The sequence below is a fragment of the Pristis pectinata genome, chromosome 11 (assembly GCF_009764475.1).
Source record: "Pristis pectinata isolate sPriPec2 chromosome 11, sPriPec2.1.pri, whole genome shotgun sequence".
Lineage (NCBI taxonomy): Eukaryota > Metazoa > Chordata > Chondrichthyes > Rhinopristiformes > Pristidae > Pristis > Pristis pectinata.
Genome location: NC_067415.1, coordinates 31,807,028 through 31,824,230, shown reverse-complemented (window position 1 = coordinate 31,824,230; position 17,203 = coordinate 31,807,028). Strand labels below are relative to the sequence as shown.

The 17,203-nt window shown below is 37.9% G+C and overlaps 1 protein-coding gene across 1 annotated transcript in view; it reads right to left on the bottom strand.

The window, feature by feature from the left end:
• Positions 1 to 17,203, bottom strand: part of arhgap20 (Rho GTPase activating protein 20) — a 66,966-nt gene that overhangs the window by 13,511 nt on the left and 36,252 nt on the right. Inside the window, exons 6-10 of the mRNA XM_052026540.1 lie at positions 16,613 to 16,654; positions 14,141 to 14,225; positions 11,812 to 11,889; positions 10,787 to 10,853; positions 4,449 to 4,637 (exon numbers count right to left, since the gene is read on the bottom strand). Coding sequence (XP_051882500.1) covers positions 4,449 to 4,637; positions 10,787 to 10,853; positions 11,812 to 11,889; positions 14,141 to 14,225; positions 16,613 to 16,654 — 461 coding nt within the window. The remainder of the gene's footprint in view (positions 1 to 4,448; positions 4,638 to 10,786; positions 10,854 to 11,811; positions 11,890 to 14,140; positions 14,226 to 16,612; positions 16,655 to 17,203) is intronic.

Here is a 17,203-nt window from a genome sequence, read left to right as displayed (position 1 = left end):
TTGTGATGACACATATTACACGTTTTGCATCAGTGCTGGTCACTGCTGCTATGATAACTATATGGTATAACAAAGATAAGGAGTAACTATGCTGGCGATGCTTTGCATCTTACTAAATGGCGTAGATTGTTACAAGGAAGTGATCTCACATTGCTTGAGCTTTACACTATTTGCAGAGTGCCTGTAATGGGAAAAATACTTCCAGATAGTTGTTGGGCTGCCTCATGACCTCATTAAAGGGGGTAAGCTTTTCTATCTGTCAGCATTCCAGTTAAATCCGTATCTGGATCAAGCTGACCAAACAGGCAATGGTATGATACCTAGGACATGCTGTAACTCTGGATGCAATTTTTCTGCAGTTCTGCATCACTTTCACTACATTGAGACTCCATTCACACACAGCAGTGGAAATTCACCTTTAAGATCAAATTACAAACCATGTAGTCAGTTTTTTAAAACCTCAACAACTATTATTGTTATTAATCTATTTGGAAAAAAATCAAGAGATGAATTTGAACAGATCCAAACTGAGTCCATTCAAGTTGCTGCTGGCTGGTAAAAGGATGACCTCATTGAACATGACAGATCCATTCCTAGAGCATAACACAAAATGAACTTTGGCAGATTTGCAAAAGGTTGAATTTGGGACCCCTTCCTCTTTGAATCTCTAAACATTTACTTTCAAAACACTTCTGTGCATTCTCCAAAGCTCAGAAGAGAATCTGAGAACTGGTAATCCCATGAATTTTTCATTTCATATTTCCACACTTCAGAAAGCATACTTAGCTGCAAGCCCTGGGAAATATCTATCAGCTGGAAGGCTGTTAAAAGACAATTCCACCACAACCACCAGTATAACCATGTCCAATGCTATATTTGTATAGGAATGGGAGACACTGAAAGGGAGGCAGACTGGTAGTAAGGGAAGCTTCAGAGTGCATTTCACTCCAGAACTGAAATGGAAAATGGAGGGAGTGAACGTTCCCCTTGGGGGTGCAGCCAGAGCCAAGATCATAGCACTGTGGATGGCTCATCTGCACAAGGAGAGAGGAGCAAGAGTCCAAGGGCAAGAGTGGTAGAAGACTCAACATTGAGAGAAATAGACACCTCAGCAGCCTTGGACATAAATACAGGATGTCGTAGTGCCTTCTTGGTGCCAAAATCAGGGATGTCACAGCTGTTTGCAGGGCATTCTGAAGGGGGAGAGTAAATAGTCTGAGGTCATGGTTCACATTGGTACTTTTCACTTTGGTACTAAGAGGTAATTTAGGGGGCAGGTTGAAAAGCAGGACCTCTAGGCTGTAATCTCTGAATTATTTCCAGTGCCATGTGCTTGCGAGTATAGGAAAAAGAGGATAGGTAATGAATACATGGCTAAAGACATGGTGCAGAAGGAATTCTGGATCACTGGGACAGTTCTGATGAAAGGTTATTGACTTAAAACATTAACTCTGTTTTTCTCTCTCTTCACCGATGCTATCTGACTTGCTGAGTATTTCCAGCATTTTCTGTTTTATTTCATTTTTCCAACATCTGCAGTTTTCTGTTTTTCAGTAGAAAGCCTTAATACTGATTTAAGCAGACAACACAAGCATGAAGTATGTTTTATAATAAATATATTTAACATAGAATAGGGAGGGCAGCAGTGATGGTGAAGATTGAAAAAGTTCTCTTTTCTGTGAACATTCCCTCACCAAAACTATTACTTCCCTGCTCACCCCCTCCCAAATCTTTTCACCACCACCACCTTCACTCCTTTTCCTGTGCATCGGGAATGCTGTCAGTCTCCAGACATGTCAACACCACAGCACCACAGAGTCAGTCTTTCACTAATGAACACATCTATACTAGGGAAATAAATAAAGACAGCATGAGTTCAAGCAAATGCAGCATGTACTTTAATAGTTACAGTGGGAAGATACAGTCACACTGAAACTGATTTTCTATTGTCTTTAAAGCTGGATTATTTACCATGAGCTACAGCCATGGTTTAAGATCCAAAGAAAATTCAGAAGGTATCATTTTATTTTTCTGGGTGTTTAAAACTGACTGTCAATGGAGGTCTTTTCCTGCTTGGCAGAAAGTTACTGCTCTTCAGCTGAATTTTCCACAAACCATGATTTGGCAGGAATTTACAAGCAAAGTTTCCACTTTCACATTTTCAGAGCTATAGTGTTTCCCGTCTGATCACAGCACTGATGATTTGAATAGTTTTTCCTTCAGAGAGAAAATTCTCTGACTAATTTCTTTATTTCCATTAAGATTTTCTGAGTAAATTCCCTACTTTGACGATTGACCTTAGCATCCCAAAATAATGCCCATGGTGCATGCGCATGACTATGAGGGAGATTGTGTTGGAAACAGATCCAATGAGAGCAGTAGCTTACATGGTGGAGGATACAGAGTTTGCCAGTTTGACACCAGAGCTCCCATTTCGGACCTTAAAACTCCAGCTAACCCTCTCTCTTCACCTCACATAACTGAATAACATTAAGCAGTGGGAAGGACATACCATCTTCATGATATAAAGGGATCAGAGGATAATTATGGGTCAGATTTTACAGGAAAACGGCAGCGGGTCTGAGCACAACAGCTGGGATGTTTATGATTCCTGCATCTGTGCACACAAATGCAGAAGTCCTGAACCTCCTGTCAGCTTTTGTTCCAATTTCCCATCTGCACTCTGATGCTGGTCTCATGAAGAACAGCAGCGAATCACGAAGTTACTACATGTCCTCAACTCTTAGGCTTGGCCAATCCATTCAAATTACCAGTGCCAACTTCGGGATTCAATGAAGGAGAAATTTGTGGGAAAGTAAACACCTTTTAAATGTCTTTAACTGAGTTTAAGTGATTCCAAATTTTTAATGATATTGCAAACTTTTTCATTGTTTTTTTAATAGTCTTGAAATGCTTTGAATGTCTCTGGATGTCAAAAGTACCCAGAAAGCCATTGGATGTTATATCACAGTGGAGTCCACAAGCATGTACCTAGCACTGGCCACCACTTCTGCAGTGGAAAGACTGGGCTTCAAGGTCTCTGCTGTGCAAAACTCCTTAATAAATTAATGCCAGATTTCTTCATTCTTATTGCCAGAGAATGCACGTTGTGATGGGTCTATCCAGGCACCAAGAATTTCGTCCATACCCTTCAACCCTCTTCTGCAGCTTGCTCCTTCAAATTCCTCATCTGAGCCTTCTGTAGTAAGATCATGTACTATCTTGCTTTCCATCAAGCTATCTTTTACACTTTCCCGAGCACAGACCATTTATACTTAGTGTCTTATCATGAACACCAAATTATCCACACCATCTCCCAAGTATCTGTGTTGGCCTCCGTGAGTGTAAAACCAAGTACCTTTATCGCTGTACTCTTTCTGTGTATTGGTTGAGAATTGTGGAAACTCTAACCATGTTTGGGAATAGCATAATCTTCAATGGTTTCACCATGATCTGGCCATTTCTTTCATCAATGGGCATGTCAGAAAAAGCCAGCACCATTTCTTTCATGGATGTAAGGGCCTGCAGATGCACCTAGTTAGACCCTGCTGCCCAGTTATGCTCCATCTTTTCCTCCAACTGAGAGCAGAGCCTGTCAGTGAGTGTCATGCAATCTGTATGAGTGGTGGGTCTGTGTTTGAGCTACGAGAATGTGGGTGTAATGCTTACAGCAGTGTAAGGATGCAGTGGAGCAAATGCATGTTGGGTATAAGTTCTCATTGAAGGGGATTGTTGGTAGCTGAACGCTGCAGGGATAGTGATTTGAGCAGTATCAGTAAAATAGTGCAGTTGGTAGGATGTGCACTTACCTTGACTACTTGTGTGAGGTCATTGATTTTCTTGTACTGGATCCTGGGATTGATCTCTGGATCTACCTGTTCCCACTGCCTGGACGGCACCCTGCCCTACTATAGATTCAGATCCTGTCTTCCACTTTCAACTCCTCCTCCAGGGCCTCCAACACAGGATCCAAAGGCTTTGGAGAGCACACACTCCAATGTAGAACAATTCTTCACTGTTTCCCAGGTTGGCTTCAACTGTAGGACATCGGACAGCACCTACTCTGATCTCAACACCCACCACCACCAAACTTTAATGTGTACAAGCTAACATTAATTCAAGCTAAGTACTCATGCTGTTGAACCCCTGCTGTTGCATGAGCCAATGAACAAAGGGACTAGCTCACTGTGCATGATACTGAGTACATGGAACTGAGCAGGCACTCAGCTTTAACGTGTTAATTGCATTCTACTCATTAACTGCAGCAAACAGACTTCATTTCCATTTTTGGGATGTTATCAAAGTTAGTCCCAACCAGCTGTGAAAAATTAACACATTTCTATTAACATCCATTTGGAATTTGAAGCTCAGTTTTACAAACTAATATAAATAATAAACAAGTAACTGCACATTGATTTGATTAACCACCAAGTATGAGGAGTACTAACCAGCCATCTGCTGGCAGGGTGCCAGGTGACTTGGCTTTAAGATGAATTGGCACTGCATCTCCACAGGCAGCTGCTCTATAATGAAGGGCCCCTGGATATCTGGAGGATAGATCGCGTCCTTGGACACATGTGTCTGTCCAGTTGCACCTTGAATGTGACTCATTTTAATGCTGAAAGGATATTCATGCCCTGTTGGGAAATAAAGACAAAAGTAATTCCATTCCATATCCACTTTCGTACTTTTAATTCCAATTATGTTTTTTTGTATAATGACAGTCTGCAAAATTGTTTGAAGTGCCAGTGCCACATATGTCATTTTTAAAACTGCTATGCTTTTGTAGTTTGCCCTACATTTCAGATAGAATTAAGATAGAATTAGGAAGTGAAGTCCTTAAGGAAAACAATGTTAAATAGAATGTAAAAAAATCAGTTTTTAGAACTTGAATGGCACCAGTATAATGGCCAGAAGTTGATATCACCTCGAGTTATTCTGATTCTTATTGTTCTATAAAGTAAATCCATCAATGAGGTCTGATTTTGTTTTTAGATAGCTTTCTCTGCAATGTTAATATTAAGATCTATCCTTTCTATCTACTTAACTGCTAGAGATTTCTTAACTCTGCATAGCAATACACTGACCAGCTGCTTACCAACAACATCAAATGTGAACTCATAAGAGAGGCCAAGTTGACCCAATGCGAAGTCTGTTGAAAGATTTACCAATAATTATTCAGTGGGACCACTTAGTGCCTTGGATCAAGTGAGCGCTACAATAGAAACTTTGAATGCTTTCTGGTTTTTATTACATTGAATTTATTCAGAGGCCTTTGACTCTTTGAAATTCTCTACCCAAGAACAATATCCAAAAATGGTTTCAATACTTTATATGCCGAAACAATATGTAGTTGCATACCTGTTCAGAGTACAATATTTTAAAGGTAATGGTATACAGTAGTTAAATTAACAATGCTCAGTTGCTAATTGTATTTGCAAGCTGCAACAACTGTAAGAGTCTCATAATCAGTTGTTTCTAAAAACTTCTTTTGTTCGTCATTATATTTCTTTAAAATACTACAGTCGTTAATTCTGATACTTGGATGGAGGAAATAGGTCCAATAATTCCTTCATAGCTCCACAGCTTTTTGCCAGAAATAATGGCTGATGAGATACAGAGTAGCCTTATCTTCTCATCCATGCCCACTCTTTGCTTTTAGTTCAACACAGGCAAAACCTGTCTCCTGAGATGGAGATTGTGAAATCCAGAAAAGGAAGAGAAATTCCCTTGCTAATGTATTTTATCGAAAGTGTTGCAGAGGGTTTCTCTCAACTTTTCCAAATCCAGATTGTTGGCAGTATCAAAACATCTTTCAGATGCATTGCAGTAGTGACTGCCATCAGTTTATCTTGCCTTGTCTACTTACCTGCCTGGTCACCATACCCTTAATTGCTGTAATGCCCCAGAATCGATCAGTCTCAGCCCTGAATATTCTGTTCTCAACAGCACTCTTGGGTAGAGAGTTCCAAAAAGTCACAATCTTTTAAATAAACATAATTTATTTAATCAAAACCAGAAGCTTATATTGCAGTTCTCATTCAATCCAAAATATTAATTTTTCCTATTGGATGATTTGCAGTGGTCCATAATTCCTGTAAGTAACTTTATTGATATTCAGCTCATGGTATATAACAATACAATTCTCTTTCTATCATTCAAGGATATCAGACTCAACTGTGAGGAGCTTTCCTTCTCTATATTTTATTAATCTTCATTTACAGGACAAAATCCTAAATTTTGCATCTGTTTCAACTTCTGGAATATGATTTTTCTCATTGCCTTGGCAATGATTATTAAGTTAAGATTTCCAACATTCAATCATTTTTTGCTTTATCTTACATATCATCTGGATGTGATTTGGACATTTGTTTGAGATATAATTTTTCATTAAGATGCAAAACCTCCTCCAAGAATCATGAGTCACTTTTCTAATTCCCCTGATTGCGAAAGCTTCTTCAGCAGAATCTTTCAGGAACTGGTGTCAACCAAATCTGCTAAAACCCTGTAAGTACTCACTTCAAAAAAGCAATGCCCTATTGCTTGCTTGTACTTGCCAATAACTTGAGGTCATTCAAGATTCTGCTGCCCTAACACACATCAGGCCTCATTCACTCATAACCCTTGTGCACACTGATCTTTGTTGGCTCCCAGTTAAGCCATTGTTCAATTTTAAAAATTCTCATCCATGCTTTCAAATCCCTCCATGGTTTCATGCCTTGCAATCTCTATACTCTCCCCAGGCCTATAATCAATACCTGTACTTGTCCAATTCTACCCCTTGAGCATCGCGGAATTTAATTAGTTCATAGTTGTTGGCAGTGCCTTCAGCTGCGAAGTCTTCAAAACCTGCAATTCCCTCACTAAATTTTTAACTTCTTTAAGGCACTGCATACAGTTTGCCTCTTTGACCAGGGTTTTGGTCCTAATGTGTGGCTAGGCATGAATATTTTGTTTGCTAACTCTCCTGTGAAGATTATTGGAACCTTTTTGCTATTTTAAAAATGTTTGTAAATGCAAGTTTTATTATTGTTGTTGGTTTATTAGGATCCTTTTAGGATGTGACTAGTAGAATGGATAAGTGGAAACAAGTAGATATGGTATATATAGTTTGTCAGAAGACTTTTGATCAGTTGTCACACAGGAGGTATTAGAGTGCATAGAATTGAGGGTAATTTACTTGCATGAATTGAGAATTAGTTAACAGACAGACAGTAAATAGTGGGAATAAATGGGTCTTTCTCAGGTTAGCCAGCTGTAGCTAGTCAGTTCCATGGGGATTTGTGCTTGGACCCCAACTTTCCACAATCCAATACAGTACACCTGAGCTGGGATATTGGGATGACACTTCTAAACTGGTTAGGACCGTCAGTCATTGTTTGGTCCCCCATAACATGCTGGATTTGATTTTAGTGAGGCTACTGGTCCTTTTTCACTACCAGTTTGACTTCCATATCAAAAAATGACCTTAGAGGGAATTGGGCATGGCCAGACCATTAAATAAATAGCATAAATAGGTCAAAATTAACTGGTTATGTTTGTAATGAGATTATACATTGACAACAATAAATTTGGGATCAACAGAAAGCTGAAGGCTTGTGGGAACAAATAGTCCTTTGCTGTCCATAACATTCCCTATTTTCTTATTTTGTGTTCTGTGCATGTTTGAACACATAGAGCTGTTGATACCAGATTCTCTAAAATTTAAGGTGAGAGTATTGTGGTGCTCACAAAGACACCAAACGATATCTTCGATGGTAAAAATCCCAATTATTCTTTATATTCTGATGTTGGTACTTCCCCGCCACATCCCATGTCCGGTCTTACAACTTGTAACAATCAACTGATGAGCAGTTCTGGTTTTCTGTCATTATAAAGGAAGAGTATTCATGTTACAACTCAAAAGTAATTTTCTGGAGTTTTACTAGTGAGGTCAAGCTGTGACCTTTCAAGTACTATAAAAACATCCATTGAGGATCTTCCCAAAGTTTTCACTGGTTAAGTCATTCCATGTATAATTACAGTACCGAAGGCAATGATGATTGTTAGAACCCAATTTTTCTCCGTGTTCATGTTCTGTTTTCCCAGATTGAAAAATCTCCTGGGTTCACTTCTCCACAAAAGAAGTTCTGCAGGTTTAGGGTCTGCAATAGATATCTCATGAGTACTGCGGGATAATTTTCTCCTGTATACTGACCCCATATCGATTAAATTGCAGAGTTGACTTACACTTCCCAATATCAGCTTATTCTATAATGGGACGTTGGGGATATAACAATATGTGTCACTTCTTATACAGACCGGATGCCAACCATTTCTTCTGTGCCTGCACTTCTACAACTATCTCTGTAACTACACAAAATGTCAAAAATGCACTATTATACATTGAGTATACACTTTTTGTTTTATTTTCATTCTGGTCAGTGTCCACCTGGGAAAACTGAACAGACAGATTTTAAATCTCACTTTCAACAAAATCCTTCTCTGATCTTTATTAGGTCTGACTGACCTAACTGTGACCTTTTCTTTCATATTAATTCTGACCCCAAGCAGATGGAATCTCATCAGACATTCCTAGCAACTATTGCTGTCAAACTAAACTGAATTGGGTTATCTCAAATAGCCAAATGTCCAAATAGTCTAGAATTATTTCTCTGTATGAAGAATAATGCTGAGATTTCTTCCTTTTGAATCTTACTCTGCATCTACAAGTCTGCCATTCTATGATTTTAACACTTTAGGTACTTAATTCAATTGTATAGCAACACATTACACTAACACCTCCCCTCCTTCCCACACACACACATCAATATCCCATGACTACCCTTTCCCCATTCCCAGTCCTGATAGCATTTCCATATCAGTAGAAACATTGTCAAGTGCCCTGAAACATAACAAAGGGACAACAATGCAGAAATTTCCAAATCTCTGGTGTAACTGAGAAAAACATCTTTCACAGTAATTATTTGTCCACCTTGATCTAGTGTTATTAGTTTATCAAGGTTAGTTATTGAATGAAAATAAAATACAGTTAACATGCAACACAGTAATTCATCACGTTTTGCTTTTAAACTGTAGAAGCAGATTCATAATATGATGTGAGAATTTTAGCCAGTAAGAATGGCCTTTCTTTTCAAATCCCTTTTATTATAATTAATGCATTTGTATTTCTTTCTTTTAATATGGACATTAAAAAACTGCTTCAGTGTAACAAAAATCTGCAGTATGTGCAGATGTCCTGGTACGCAGGTTGTAATTATTTTACCCAAAGTCTTTAACCTCAACCTTTTGTTCTTCCAAGTTTCTGCAAAATAAGGCTTTTTTCATTATGAGGCACATGCCTTTGTACATTTTAAACTAAATGTTGTTGTGAAATCATAAACCTCATTCTACAAGGGAATGTTTTTGTCAGGTTCTAAAAGAACAATAAATGAAAGGTAGAGCAAATATAAAAGTTATCTTTTACATCACAACTTCCCAGTGGAGGTGAACTGTTCAGCAAGGAATTAATATATAATAGAGGTCTATAAACTGTGATTGGGATAAGGCCTGGGGAACCAACCACATAAGTCTTTATGTTAAGCTACCACATTATTGGAATTTGAATTGGAATTGGTTTATTATTGTCACATGTACAGTGAAAAACTTGTCTTGCATACCGTTCATACAGATCAATTCATTACACAGTGCGTCAAGGTAGTACAAGGTGAAACAATAACAGAATGCAGAATAAAGTGCAATAGCTACAGAGAGAGTTCAGTGCAGGTAGACAGTAAGGTGCAAGGTCATAACGAGATAAGGTGCAAGGTCATAACGAGAAGCATACTTAGCATGCTAGGGTGACTGGCTTCCAATATCCAAATATAAAGCCTCACCCAGAAAACACAACAGATCCCCTTCTTAAACTGATGACATTCAAAAAAAATGCCTCAGAAAGGTCAAGGAAGGTTTAATCCCTAATTTATGCTGAGTTAGTTGATTCAAAAGGAATGTGCTGGCATACAAAAGTAAAGAAAAAATCTTTCAATTGCTTATCTTATTGTGTCTATTGGAAAGTAATGTATGTTGATATTGGGTGAAGTCAAGTTTAGGTTCAACTGTAATGTCTTTCAGAGTCAAGAAGTCTGCTGTCATTTTTCAAGGCTGATGTGGTGAATGGCTTCTTGGCCAAAATCTCAGAAGTACTTTGTGGCCTGATATCACACATTTACATAAATTGGCACTGGAGAGGAGGGGAGAAAACTGAAGAAAAAATGTAACTTCTAATGTCTTTGATGGTTGTATTTTGAACATCACTATTACTTTCATCCAAAAATCAGAACTATCATGAGGACTAACATGTCTTGCACTAGTCTGAAGAGAACAGGATTCAGGTTTACTCTGAATTACATTACATATCACATCATTGTTAATCACTTTATAATAGAAACATGCACCCTCAGTGGAAATTATCCTATTGTTCTCAGGCTAAGTTTTCAAAACATCATGATTTATGTCACTTCAGAACTTGAAATCCTGTTTGCTTACATAATAGGTACCTGGATTGTTTCAGTCTCACCATGTATATTGCATTCCTATTGTAATAATGGTAATATTAAGTGAATATTATTGGCCATTTAGAAACAAAATGTCTCTCTGAGGCCCACATAATTAGAATGTATTTATTATCTAATGTCCACTTTTCTAAGTTGTCACAAAATGATATTTACAGCATAAATTACTAAAACCATACAGTATGTTATATGACTGAAATAAATTACAATCTCTGATACATTCTAAAGCTTACCAATGAGAGGATAGGGAGTGTCTTCTTTGCCAGAGATGACCCAAAGTTGATAGCCCTTAGAATTGCCCTGTGAGAAAAAAAAGAGAAAGTTCTCAAGTGATTATTTTGAGAATGACATAAAGGATAAAGCTATCTAGCAGATGGAGGAAAAGGAGCAACATTTCTATACACAAGCAAATGTCACAATGCAGTGCATCACAGTAAACATTGAAACTACAAGAAAAAGTAGATTCCATACACAGTGGGGATCATTTTCACTTTGACCATCTACCCATTAAATAACCCTCCTTATTTTCATTTCAACTAAAGTCAATGAGAATGAATGTTGAATAAGATTAAATAGCAGATCTGATTTATACTACTATCTAAGGTCATGTTTATGCCTATGCTCTACTTCTTGATTTAATAGAAAATCCTTCTTTAGAAAGTTTCAGGGACCCTTTGAAAATTGTGATTAGCATGGTCTCTATTGTTTTTGTAACATGCACTGTGGATTGAATAACTTAGTTTTATTTCACTTTGGGCCACTGTGTACCTATGGTGCCCTTACTGCAGAAGTGAGGAGATCCTTAAATAAGAAATAACAGCCCAAGGTCATCATAGTGGCTTTATCAAGTTAAAATTAACAGTCAACTAAATATACTACTCAGAACTCTTCTGGCTTTAATAATATTATATCCAACAGTGCAACTTGTACAGCACTTTTGCATAAATTTATAACATGTGAAATCTTCCTTCACATAAAACTATTTGACCCTCTAAAAGTAAAATTAGAATATATTTTGATTTATTACACATGGCTAATGAAGGTTTTGAAATTTAGAAACATAAGTTACACAATTGTCAAATTGATCCGTTTGATTAATTTAAAATAATGGAATCCTGATGTGATTTTAGAAAACCTCTAGGCTACAAATAGCAAAGTATCTATAAATAGCCTAAAGAATTAATTAGGCTATAACATAGAGAAAAAATAAATTTAGTAAGTCTCAGCTAAAGCTGGATGTGATTGGTTATCAACTTACCATGATGCCAAAGTGCTGAAGTGTCATGGCAACGACATCATTTGCTGTGTCTGTGTTCTTTACTGTTAAGACCTTTGACTGAAAGAGATAGGCAAAAATAATTTATTAAAAATGTAATTTAAATCTACATTAATGTTTCCATAAAAGAGAAGTGAACTCTTTATTCTCACAGCTATTTTTAAATGCAACTCAGATTGTGTTTTATGACCCCAGTCAGACTTATGAGGGCATTTGGTTCTGAAGATGGATTTGACAAAGCAGTTCCAGGATGGTGCCTGTGACCTTGCTTTTATAGTGTGTGTCTCTCTTGTCAGGTATATCTCTTCCCCCAACCACCACCCCACCCCTGACACCACCAAACATTTCAGCTGGAACCAAGCTTATCTTTTGTTCTCCTCTTCTCCAAAGCAGACCTCAGGTTGCTGATCAGCAGAAGGCCCAGATGTGCCCTCCATTTTGACAGCAAGTAAGCCTGAGGGCCACTAACCAGAAAATGAACTTGACAAAGCTGTCGCAGATCAAATGCCTCAGATATGTCACAGTTGGCCTAGGGGTCTCCTATCTCTGGAGGGGCAAGGAAACTGCAGCAGCAGCAACACTACCTAGGGCCCCACAGAAAGTAAGTCTGAGATCCCCTTTGGCTAGCCTGAGCTTCAAACTGATGTGGTTAAAGCAGCTCAGACCCTACATAACCTCTAATATAAATGTCATTTTATGACTTTCTTTTCTTATTAGAAATAATTCTAAAACAATTGTCTGGTGCTGGGTGATGTATGGAATTGAAATTCTATACTTTGAGTCATGCCAGCCCTTTGGAAAGTAGCCCAGTCAGAGGGATTAATTATTCCCTGGAACAGCTAAAAATTCTCCCACTCTGCCTCCCTCTAAAATACTGAACTCTCTGAACTGGGAGCTGAAACTCCAGTACCAGTTGCTGGGCCCTCATCCTTCTCTCGCCTAATGTTCTCTGTTTTCTCTCCAATGTCTTCCAAATATGCAGCATCATTTTTCCTGGCAATCTTTGAATAAATAAGAGTGTAATAGTTCATATTTTGTGAATAGATTGTGCCAAATTTGTAAGTAGCATTCCTTTACAACTTGCTTTTCTATTGGATGTAGGAAACTTGTTGTACTAAATGACGACATAGAAAGCAAAAGAAAATGCTAAAAATGTTCAAAACCCAGTAACTCGAAGGACTTTCAACACTTGGGATAGATGTTGCTCATCTTCCCAAACTGGAACCTAATTTAAAAATGTTATCTGGCACTGAAGCATTGCCAAACTACATCAAAGAACATTTCATTAATGTAATTGAAGTTTTATGGCAGTTGAGGTTTAACAGCGCATTTTGCAACAATCAAACACACTAATTTCAGTGCACGTATAACATTAATTTTAACAATGTTGGATGTTAAATTAACCTATTTTGATAAAGTGTCTTTGAGTAGCTCCGTACCTTTACATTTCAGACAACTTACATTAGCTTTTGGGAAGAATCGTCAATTAATTTGATAATATTAATACTGAGATATTAATGAATAATGTCATTCAAACTCTGCTTATATTTAATCCCTCTTTAATCAATCTAGCTTGTTCCCATTGTATTAAGAAATAAGCTATCAACCTTAAAACACTAAATGCCAATCAGAATTTTAGATGCTTTGCATCTATTAATTCCGAAACACACATGCCCCAATACCGTTCAGCTCAGTGTTCCCTTTGGATTCCTCTCCTTCTCATGTTTTTAGGCAGGAACAACAGTCCCCCAACCTTCCACCCAGTGAGAAGGACACCTCTGGAAGAGTAACTACAATATGCTAACTTCAGCTGTTAGAGGACAGATTGACAGACACAATATATAACAAGTGAACTGCAATCCTTTAATCTGGTGTATTACGTACAAGGCTGTCAAGAGCAGGCACAGGGCTGAGAACCTGAATTTAGCTGAAGGAATTAAACTAAACAACAAATAAACATTTCCCAAGTGAGGTCTGCAGGAAGTCCAATTGTTGACATTTCAATGATAAACGGCATTGGAATTGAGCCTAAAGTATGTACTTTTTCTTGCACCCTTTGATTTGGCCCAATTTATATGTCAATAACTCAAACCTTCAACGTTGTTAATATTTAAAAAAACAGTACAAGTGAAGTTAACATGATCGAGTGGTACAATGAAAAGAGAATTCCAAGCCCTCAGTCTGGTTTACTTTGCTAACAGATAGCTCATTATTTTGTAATTTCAGGAAGAATGAAAGGTGATATGAGAATTTTGTAAAAGCAAGAATGTTAAATTGCAGATGGATCCTATTGTGGAATCATGTTACTTACGTATACACAGCTTGCAACATTCCTGGTAATAATCTTCAAAGGAATACTTTTTGGATGTTCTTTCTCTTTCTCTTCTTTAATGCAGCTGAAGTGTTAGCACAGTGGCAAAGTGGGGTAGACACAAGAAATGTTCAACAATTGAAGGCCATTACACAAGTAATTAAGTTAAAACAGCAACCTATTTTACAAAATTAATTAAACTCCTTTAAAGCTATTCAGTTTAAAGTTTGCTGCATAATTAAAACAATAAGATCCCATTATATATTTTTATTTCACGTGTATTAAATCATGAAAAAAAATTACAGAAATAATCTCATTATACGACTAACTCATTTTATTGACTGCCATTCCCAATAGCTTCTGGATGAATTCAGAACTGTATATTATCATGTTCATTTTTCTGAAAATGTCACTTAGGCCCAATTTAATAGCTCACATGGTGGAAACCTGGCGGTTAAAATAATGGGAGACTCTTTCCCCCACAATATCACCTCCTTTCTCCTTATTAATTTGGGTTCTGTTTTACAATTTCACACAGAGTCCAATGGTGTCATCAGGTCCTGATCTGCCATATCAACCAGGGCCTGAGTGAGGGAAAATTGGGATATGGATCAGCTCCCCCTGTCAGGCAAAATCTGCCCCAACACAGATCCTAGACGTGTGAAGGTCCAGAAGGTAAATCGTCAACTTATTTTTTCAAACTTCCTTATAGATCAAAGAGGTTAGGAGTATTGGGGTCACCCCAATAACTCCTCCCTCCCAACTATAATAGTCTCCCAGTCCCAATCAAGACATCTTAGATCCCTTCCCTCTTCTAAACATGGCCCAAATCTCCAAAATACTAATTCACACTCAGACTGATCATTGCTCCCACCTCAGACTCCCCCTCCCATTGACATATGACCCCAATCTCAGAAATATTCCACTCCTTCTTCCCTTTTGCCTCCATCCCACCTCCCCCTCCACCCCAATGATTGCTAACTGCCCAACATCATCCTCAAGGCCACAGGTTGTGCCCTCTACTTCTTTTTTATGCTTGGGTCACCAGCCAGCCTGTTAACCCGGATAGATATTGGCAGAAATTTGCGGCAGTTTCTTTTAAATGAAGTCCTGCCCTCCACATCCTTGGCATTGCTGGATTTTCCAATTCCATTGTTCTTCCTGCACCCCTCCATCTTCCCAGTAATATTGGACATTGTAATACAACAAATAAAGTAAATTGAGAAAAAGGTCCAATAGATACGTCAATTCACTTTTAAACTTTCACTTCATTCAAGCATTTCTGTGGCATATTGCTCAGACATTAGATGTCTCTTAACATGTGTAGATTTCACACGTGTTAGAAATCTTCTGAACCTATGAAATATAAATAAGATATGTGGTCCCTGACAATTGTTCTGCCATTCAATAAGATCATGACTAATCTATTACCTTAACATCACTTCCCTGTACTAATCCCATACCTTTTGATTCCCTTTAATATCCAAAAATCTACCAGTCTCTCTTTTGAATATACTCAGCGACCAAGCTTCCACAGCCCTCTTGGTAGAGAATTTCAAAGATTCACCATACTCTGTGTGAAGAAATTTCTTCTCAACTCTGTCCTGAATGGCCAACTCTTTATTTTGAAACTATGATTCCTGCTTCCAGCCTCCCAGGGTCAGGGAAACTAACTCTGCATCTATGCCATCAAGCCACGTTTTAACAAGATAACCTCTCATTCTTCTAAACGCTAAAGAGTATAGGTTCAGTCTGCTTAATCTTTCTACCATCCCAGGAATCAATCTGGTGATCAAACCCTTTCCTGTACTCACTCTGTCACAAGTATATATTTCCCTAGGTAAGGAGACCATCATGTGCACAATATTCCAGGTGCAGTCTCACCAGGACTCCATATAATTCTGATAAGATGCCCTTACTCTCATATTCAAATTCTCCTCTGATAAGGGCAACATATTATTTGTGTTCCTAATTGTTTATTGTACCTGTTAACTTCCAATGATTCACGCATAAAGTCACCCAGATCCCTCTGAACGTCAACACTTTTCAATCTCTCACCATTTAAAAAAAATTCTGTTTTTCTATTTTTTCTACCAAAGTGGCCGACCTCACATTTCTTCATCTTATTGCATGTGCCATGTCCTTGTCCATTTACTTAGCTATGCCATATCCATTTGAAGCCTCTCTGCACCCTCTCACAACTCAAAACGCCACCCAGCTTTCTATAATCTAATTTGATCTTGTTCCCTTGGGAAAAGTGCCATTCCTCCCATTGGACCATTACATCATCCCAATCAGAGTGTAGATAAAACCCCAGGAATGCTGCATTAAATTAACTCACCGATCTTCCCATAAAGAGTTTGATTTAAAAAATAAAATTCTTTTGACTAGTTTTATCATTATTGTTTTCACACATTACAATTTGAAACATTGCTGAAGTAACAGGTAATGAAAATCCTACAGGATTTGTACCTTTGAAAACATAAGAGCCATTTCTCCTTCTGTTCTGTAGAGCTGAAACAAAAATATAATCAATTAATTTCAAAACCAGAATCGTACCTTGCTATTGCAGAAAGTTACCACAAATATAGATTTGAGATTAGTGTCTGACAGACTTATGCCACACAAGGATTTCATGAAATATGGCTTTCATGTTTAAATACAGGCAGAAAAAGATTTCATGTGATTTTGCTCCCTTTAGATCTTTACATAGAACAAAGCAAATGCAGCACAGTATGGGCCCTTCAACCCACAATGTTGTGCCCACTTATATAAACTTACTCCACGATCAATCTAACCCTTCCCTCCTACACAGCCCATAACCCTCCATTTTTCTTACATCCACCTGCCTATCTAACAGTCTTTCAAGTGTCCCTACTGTATCAGCCTCTACCACCGCCCCCGGCAGTGTGTTCCAGACACCCACCACTCTGTGTAAAAAACTCACCTCTGATATCTCCCCTAAACTTTCCTCCTCTGACCTTAAACTGATGTCCTCTGGTATTGGCTTTTTAGATTAATTGCTAACAATTAATATGTACAATAATTATCAGCAATGAATTT